This window comes from Salvelinus sp. IW2-2015, linkage group LG4p, assembly GCF_002910315.2.
Source record: "Salvelinus sp. IW2-2015 linkage group LG4p, ASM291031v2, whole genome shotgun sequence".
NCBI lineage: Eukaryota > Metazoa > Chordata > Actinopteri > Salmoniformes > Salmonidae > Salvelinus > Salvelinus sp. IW2-2015.
Genome location: NC_036841.1, coordinates 26779927 through 26789009, shown reverse-complemented (window position 1 = coordinate 26789009; position 9083 = coordinate 26779927). Strand labels below are relative to the sequence as shown.

General features: G+C 39.7%; 1 protein-coding gene across 1 annotated transcript; it reads left to right on the top strand.

Moving 5' to 3' along the window:
- The first annotated feature begins 3402 nt into the window (after window positions 1-3402).
- On the top strand, window positions 3403-5201 carry LOC111960776 (forkhead box protein L2-like). Its single transcript, XM_023982982.2, has one exon. It carries the CDS (start codon window positions 3455-3457, stop codon window positions 4370-4372), a length of 918 nt encoding a protein of 305 aa, XP_023838750.1. The 5' UTR covers window positions 3403-3454; the 3' UTR covers window positions 4373-5201.
- Window positions 5202-9083: the final 3882 nt, after the last annotated feature.

Genomic DNA, 9083 nt, shown 5'->3' with positions numbered 1-9083 from the left:
TGCATTTTTTTGTCCAGATAGGCTATGAATTCGTTCAATATAACAATTGAATTGTTATTTAGCTTAAACTTGGTAGTATGCCTAGTTAATTCGTATGCATGTTACGTCATTTAGTTTAATATTTGAACATATCCCTCACCAAATGACGAGTGCCCATTGGTAATGAGAACTCCTATTGAAATCAGTCAGTAGTTGACGAAAAGTTATGCCTGGTGTTTTAGACAGTATAGCCTAGCTTCAATAGTATATCCAGAAGCTATACCCATCTTGCCCTCTATACAACTATTCTCTTTCTGCACCATTTTATTGTGAATATTTGCATGATCCGTTTGGTGCAATCTTAGTCTCAATAGACTGTTAATTTGTCAGTGCGCCTAAACCATGTCTTTGCACAGTGTAAAGGTTTTAATAGGTTAATTAAAAATATTCACCTTATTTTGTGAACCAACAACTTTCCTTCTTTCACTTTTATCCAATTTAAAACGTGATATAAAGAAAACAAGCGACAATCGAATTAACATTCCACAGCGAGCTCTAAAGCCAAGCTATAGTTCAGGTTACACATTGGCCTCGCGCTAGGGGTGTTTACTGATTCTTAACATGTTTATTTACAGCTTGTTGTGACGTGACGCGCGTGACTGTGGCAGCCAGGCCCAGATGCCGTGCGCAGGTGAGCGAGGTGTCCCGGGGAAAGGTCGACCTCTCCTGCAGTCGTTTGGAGTGAGACTCAAGCAAGCGTCCAGAGTTTCAGTCAATAAAAGGTATGTATTATTGATCAAAATAAACAATCTTGTGCTATTCAAAAMATGTTAGATGGAAAATAGAAACCATATAAGTGCCATTAATGGCTGATAAATGCCTATAGACCAACACTTGGTTCCAATACAGTAGAACCGATTTTGCCATGAGATTCCTTGAAATCAAAAAGCGTTCCGACTGTAAACCATGCAGGGCATAGACAAGTCCTGACCTAGGCAACAATACATTATTTATTGTCACAGGAATGCTAAATTGTTTTTCAAAATATTCCAGTTTTAACAAAAACAGTTATTAAAACAGATCTACAATTTTAGCCTTGAGTTTGAGACTTTGTAGCCTTTTAAACATTGTTTTGAAATGCTCTATTTTGTTTTCCTTCCCACGATGTTCCAAAATGTTTTTATCGTTTTCTTTTCGTTTTCTTCAACCTTCTGAACCTTAAGTAGGCCTACTGGTAGTCGACTGGTGTTATTACAGTCATTGGTGTTATTGTGCAATAGACATTACTGTCACTGCTGTTATTACTGATTGTTTAATAACAATATGATAATAACAAAATTATTGTATGAAAATATCTATGATTGTTGACCGTCCAGCAATTTCTCTTCTCTCTATCAATTTGTGTTCCATCTTCTAATCATCATGGAGTTGGGCGCATGGGAACAGAAGAGACCACCCTTTCTCCGCAACAATAAAGAAGACTAAACAACTTCCCAAATCACGAGGTATTACTAAACACACGGGCACTGTCAGCACTGCCCAACGAAAGGGTCGAGTTTTGGGGTGTCTTCTTTGTTTTCACTCACTTAAAAACCACTTTACCGCATCTGTGTCGCTTTGTTAAAGAATAACGTAAATGGAGTATAGGCCTGTATTCACCTCGATTTAAAATAATAAAACCAACAAACTGTATCCTTGATTTTCATGTGTGTTTGCTCTCCAAAATATATTTGTAATCTTTGTGAAAACGAATCTTTGGTCATTTTGGTGAAATGATATCCCCAAACACATTTGACTTGACCATGCATAATACAACACTTCCAAAAACTCCATGGAGGTTTTACAGCATATTAATGAATCAACAAAATACGTTCCTACACTTATTTGGTGCATTTTTCCACACTCATGCAGAAATCTAAGATTTGATTCGCCTTTCTATGCATTGTAGGCCTATGAGAGACTATGTATGATAATGCATTGTTATTGTTATTTATTTCATTGCTATTTGTAGAAGTTGACACCCATTTTAAAAGTACTCTTACAGTAAAAGTAACCACTTAATTTATTTTGTCGACGCTATCTGAACTAGACACAATTAATCAGAGTAATATATTTTCAGCATGTGTTTATGGTCCAAAAACACATGTGAAAAAAAAATAATCAGGAACCTGAGAAAAGTCTTTCTTTTAGCGCTGGAAGCTGCCCTCTGTATCCTCAAGTAATTGCGCGCTGAGAGACGGTTGGCTCTTACTGCTGTTCAGCTGTTCCCCGGTGAGGAGAGCCGCGGCTTCTCTACAGCGACCGGCCGGGTCCAGACTGTGGGCCGGTGGCGGGCGATGACACACATGCCAATGCTGTTCCACCTACGTAAGCTCTCATAGCACGGAAATACCATCCCAGAGAAAGCCGACGGGACCCACATGGGTGGCCAGGGAAATGTATACCCCCTCCATACACCTCCACCACAACGCCTGCTAATTAAGCGGCACTATCAATCCAGGTTTTCTGCGGCTGCTGCGGACAAGCGGTCAGTAGCTAATGAGGCTTCAGCCTGCAGTCAGACGGAATGCAGTAACATATTGAGGTAAATCTGAGGATATAGGCCGAGGCTATTCACTTACAATAGCTGAAAATACTATTTATATTAGGCCTACATTGTTTTATCATTGGACAATATTGAAAAGTGCAGTCAATGCAAACAAAAATATGATCAGTTATGAATAGTCGATAGGCTATTAGTTTGTACAAACTAACTATAAGTCAACATAAATACAGGAAGTAATAGTTGGCTATTTTGTCAAATATAACTGTGTCCCATGCAACAAGTGCTTTTTAATGGCATTGAAATTCATGAAATTATTTACGGTACCTTGAAGTTCTCTTCCTCTTAATCATTTATATTTGACACACAAACTTTTCTCTAAGCTGTTTCCTAATCATTTGCAAGGAGTGGTATATTGTCTAAACCCCACTCTAACACATGTTATTTTTGTACCGTGTGTGAATAGGAATATTTATTTGATAATGTGAAGTGGGCAGACAAGAGAGATTCCTCACCACGCAGCTGTAAACCAACAGAGGCGGAACTCGTCCAATGCGCTCAAATCACAGAGCAGTACGTCGCACGACGCACTGTAGAGCTATGGCCACTAGCAGGCCTGCCGCCTGCCTGTGGAAAAAAAAGCGAAAAGGGCTGGGCTAAGAGAGGAATCAAACCACAACCTGGGCTGCGCTTCCATCACAAACCAGTTTGGGAGAAAGTATGTTCTAGAGGAGAGGCTAGTGCCTAACAAGTCACAAACTGTGGCTCAAAACACGTATTTCTCTGCGCGCTAAACGTTAAGGAGGCAGCGTCAGAGTTTTGTATTGGAGTCCATTTTGAGGTGCTACGGCTAAAATAATTTTCTGCAAGTGTAGTTAATCGCGTTTGTTGTTCTTTATTTGTGCTGGATTTGTTTTTGTTTTGGTGTGCGAAATGATGGACACTTACCAAAACCCAGAGGATGACGCAATGGCCCTGATGGTCCACGACACCAACACCGCGAAGGATAAGGAGCGACCCAAGGAGGAACCGGTCCAGGAAAAGGGTTCGGAGAAAACGGACCCGTCTCAAAAACCACCATATTCGTATGTGGCTCTCATTGCCATGGCCATCCGGGAGAGCACAGAGAAGCGCCTGACTCTATCTGGTATTTACCAGTATATCATCACCAAATTCCCTTTCTACGAGAAAAACAAGAAAGGCTGGCAAAACAGTATCCGGCATAACTTGAGTCTGAACGAATGTTTCATCAAAGTTCCTCGCGAGGGAGGCGGCGAGAGAAAGGGTAATTACTGGACCCTTGACCCGGCGTGCGAGGACATGTTCGAGAAGGGAAACTACAGAAGGAGACGTCGAATGAAACGTCCCTTCAGACCTCCACCGACCCATTTCCAGCCCGGGAAATCCCTCTTCGGCGGTGATGGGTACGGCTACCTGTCCCCTCCAAAGTACCTGCAGTCCAGCTTCATGAACAACTCGTGGTCGCTGGGCCAGCCGCCCACCCCGATGTCCTACACCTCCTGTCAGATGGCCGGTGGCAACGTGAGTCCGGTAAATGTGAAAGGACTGTCCGCTCCCTCCTCATACAACCCGTACTCCCGGGTGCAAAGCATGGGACTCCCCAGCATGGTGAACTCTTATAATGGCATGAGCCATCACCACCACCCGCACGCTCACCATGCCCAGCAGCTGAGCCCCGCGACCGCTGCGCCGCCCCCGGTCTCCTCCAGCAACGGAGGTGGCCTGCAGTTCGCCTGCTCCCGCCAGCCTACCGAGCTCTCCATGATGCACTGTTCGTATTGGGATCACGAGAGCAAACACTCCGCGTTACACACGAGAATTGACATTTAGAGTTTACCAGAGGGCCGCTTGTAAAATGGACTCTTGTGAGAGAAAGACAATAAGTCTATTCCTGTGTATTCAAACCAGAAACAAAATAATTTTTGAAGAGACAATACTATGACGGGCTCTTTTGATYCAAATAATGTACTGAAAATCCATATGGAAAGACATACAAGTGGGAATGGTGCAGTGGATGGTGAGAGAATTTTCAAAAACTGGAAATTGTGAGATTAAGTGGTCACGACTAAGCACGAGGTAGCAGAACTTTTTTGTTGCATTGGACAGAAGGCCGTGCTATTGTATGTTATATTTGTCAAATCCGACCAGTTCCCTATTCACGGGGATACGAATTCCATGAAAACAAAACAAACAAACAAAGCCCTCTCCCTGTCTTGGAATTTTAAACATCACCTGAACGAGTGATAATTTAATTAGAACTCCTTCGTATTTGAACCAGTATAGTGCACTGAGCGGACTCCAGCAAGACCAGATGAAATGTTGATTCTTTAGCCTGTCTTTAATTTTTTTATTACCGTGTCACAGTTCTTACTCGGGATGCAGGTGGGGAGATAGAGCACCGTCAGAAGGAGCAATACCAAAGATGTGTTACTTCTGGGGTCATTGACTTTTTAGGCTTCGTGACCTCTGATAGAGATGTTTTGGTTTCCGATAACATTCAGTCCAGTGCCAGATTTTTTTTACCTTTCTTGTTTTTTATAAACGTAATTATTTTTGTCTCATACATGTTGGGACCATGTTAAATTAGCACCTTTCCCTCTTTTTCTAGTATTTTGAATTTCTTAATAAACTTGTATTTCTTTCAACGTAAAACATTGGTCATGAATTAATCGTTATTTGTGCAAAAACGGTATTGTTTAACCACAAATTTCAACAATTATCAACGATAATATTATGATCATTATTATTATTAATAATATTATTATTATGTGGTCTATCACTAAACAAATGCATGGCCATTATTATCAGGCTTGCAATGTAGGCTTAGAACTATACATTCCACAGATGAAGTTAATTGGAATTCTATCCGTGAAAGTTGTTCACTTAGGTCTAAACCCGAATGTGTATTTTTGTCTTGAAAACGTTAATGTTAAATTCCAGTTATTTCAACATTTTTGGCATGTAAATCCTTTGCGTAAAACATCTCCAAATATCTAGTAGATGCGTAATAAGTCCTAATACTTTTGTACAGTTTAGCTGAAGTTTAGTTTACTGGGGAGTTGGTTGGATATTTCAGTTTTATACACTAAATATATATTCTTCCATTCGAAAGTAGTTTTGGGAAATGCCATTTAATTCTAAACCATTAGAGCTGCTAAGCTATTAATTAGACCTTCATTTGATTCCAGTGCCAACCCTGTTGCTTAACACATGAAAACAGCGTGGCCTGCTCTGGGACCTTGCATGCATTGCAACTATTGGCCAAAATGAAAGCGTGAACTTCTGCTTTATCTGAATAGTCTACATTCATTATTAGAGTTACCAAATACATCTACGGCAACTCATTTGTCAGCAGAGTGCAACAATTGAAAAGAGAAAATCTAAGAAAAAGCTGTGCGTGTTTAAGAAGACGTTGTGAACTTCTTAGAGGGTATTTTGGCAGTCCGAGTGCGAATGCTTAGCAGAAACAGATGCTGCAGAAGTTAAGGGTCGCCATCCCAGTCATTCCATTTAATCATTATCCCCATATGATGTAGGCGAACCTCCATTATGTGTTTAAACTAGTTGTGGCTTCAGCTCAGTGAGCTTTTCCAAGGAGCATGGAGGGTTTTCTCTGTGTGAATATTAACTGCTCATGCATAATTGCGCAGTGGCACTTGATTATTACTACTGTATTATTATTATTATAAATGAATGTTATTATTATTGTTATTATGATTATTATTATGGCCTGTTATTATCATTTACAATAAGGTGAATTTGGTGAACCAAGGAGTTTGGTCATGGGTGAATTCGAAATAATTTTGGCATCCACCCAAAACAAATGTTCTGTTACACTATGGAGTTTACCATTACTGCACGATTCGTATCTAAAGATTGACGTGGACTGACGTGTCTTACACCTTGCTTGGCTATCAGTTGGGTTGTCCAGATATTCGAATAAATTATCCTAAGGCATGTTGGCCAAATATTTTCAATTTATATGGCCTAGACCTTTATGGGCCTAACTGCTGGAAGTCAAGCTATTTGTATTCATTTGAGCTAAGAGCATTTCTTACTTATGAGCTAAGACAAGTGACGTGCGAGTGGGCTGGGTTGAGCGTAAAGTAATGGATGGCACCATACTGTTTTCCAGCATCTTTTGCTAAACAAACCGTAAAACATAAAACGTAAGCCTGTAGGCAATATGTCGTGTCGTGAACGTTTAAAACGTATTTCAACCTCTCCAATCCCTACAATTAACCGACCTACAGGCTACAAAACAAATACATCCGCCTAGATTGAAACGATGTTTCATGTTGATGCCTAAATTGCTATGGGCTATCACTGGAGAATGATGTTATAACTTTACACACGTCTATCCAACCTTGTCGTTTTTGTCTGAACGCGCTGAATCAGATGTAGGCCTACGTGCACTTCCTCGTGAGGCCCAAGAGAGCTGTTGCCAACCCTTGGGGCAGTGACGCTCTTGAAAAGAGAGACGTGGTGACGAGTGAAACGCTTTCAATACACGTCTATTCTCAACCCTCTTCCACCTATTATCAATTTCATAACACTCAGGTTCATACTCGAAGAGTTATCGGGTGACTATTGTATGGTTTAAAACGTTTTTACAATGATGATTTAAAAAATATAAGGATTAATAATTTCATAATAGCATTTTCATTGTTTTGATAATTATGAATAACATTCATATCACTATTGCAGCTCTGAAACTAATTCCTTTTCAACAATTCTGCCATTATTTTCGATTTTACGATAGGCTGCTGATACCACCAAGCCTATATGGGGTCATATAGGTTTTCGGTTATGCAATAGGCTCTTCTGAATGTCATGTCCACTTTCAGTGAGTTTAGGTTCGAGCCTTATTTTAGACTGACAAGATCCTTATATGACTGTAAACAGTAATCATGCAAACGTATATCATTCACCTTGATCCACCCCCGCTCCATAGCAACTGTTAAACAACGTCCTTGGCCCCATCGCAGCGTCCTTCATGACACGCATATTACACACTAACCATCGGTGAGAAATGGAGTTGTGGTGTCCAACAGTGTTTGCTACATTTTAAATAGTCCATATTTTTTTGTGGATTAGTCCCAAAATAATTATGCTTGCTTACTAAACTAAATTGCCTAGTAAATTTGACAATATGTGCATTATTCAGTTAAGTTCGATAAAATGCAATTGCATTTAATTCATTACATACAAAACAATCATTGGGAGGATTTTTACACATACAAGTTAGCACAAGTTGCCATTAATATATTATAAGCAAATACTTGTTTGCTTGATATGCTTGTATGGATTCAAAAGTGATGCGAACAGAGGATATTGTGACCCTTTCCTTAAATCTTTATTCATTGTGCGGGCAAGGTGAGTCACGAAAAGAGCACCTGTCCTTGTCGTTTGTACGCTTGGAGAAGATCATTATGATGAAAATGAAACTCATGACTTATTGACCTATATAGTGTTTTCCCAGTTATAGTCTATGCCTTGAAGCACTGCTGATAAACAGCCCTTGTATATAAAGCAGTTTAATCATACTATCAGCAGGTGCATGTTAATCAATAGGCCTAGTGCCACTTTTGCATCGTTTTACTTTCAGCTGAAGGGCCTCGGTTGAAAAGAATGGTTTAACGCTTTAGCCCACCTTTGTAATCACACGTATATGAGGCAAAATGTAGATACATGCAGCCCAACAGAAACCATAATGGTTAACGTTTTTAGCTTTCTGTGTGGGCATTTTCCATAACTGGAGACTAGATTTACATATGAGCCTATATAACGTATTGAACTGTGTATAGCATCTCTCGTTTAAACACAGACAACCAAGCGACCAATTTGTTATGTTTAACCTAAACAAATAGTCCTTTAATGTATTTTGAATATCAGAGAATAAATCGCTTCGACCCACAAACGAAAGTCAATGCATTTAGCCATAGCCTAGAATGGAGGAAAAATGCTTATTGTGAAATGTCATTAGAGTGATTTATGTTGTTATAGCAGAAGCTAAATTCAACAAATCTTTGTAGGATATAAATAATAAAACATGAGAAACAACTCCATGTATCATAATACTCATATTAATAATAGAAGACCGAATGAATTAGGCCTGGAAAATGAATCTATATATAATTCATCCAACTTTATAATTGTGCACTCTAATACACATTTTTATTTAACTTGGGGACTAAAACCACCTCAGCAAAGAGGAAAAATAACAAACAGTCGTTCAAAGACATAGACTAATTAGTTGTTAGTTGTGCACTCATTCAAGCTCAGCGAAGCCTGGTACCTGGTCTGTCTCTCTGTTTAGCCAGTTGGATTGAGCAGCGCGCGTACAGCACCTTTGACACATCTCTGTCCTGTGCGCGCGCAGAGGAAGCGACAAGGTTGAAATGTAGGCCTAGCTGTGTATATTTTCTGCTTCTTCACATTCATGTTTTGTAAACAACAAGGAGACAAGGGCGCGTTTGAAATGCCAGTGTTTTCTAATTATGCTTATTTTATTAATAAATAAGTTTCAAGAAAAATAAAG

Coding starts and splice junctions, on each gene's coding strand:
- LOC111960776 (XM_023982982.2), top strand. CDS start 3,455: ATGATGGACACTTACCAAAACCCAGAGGATGACGCAATGGCCCTGATG.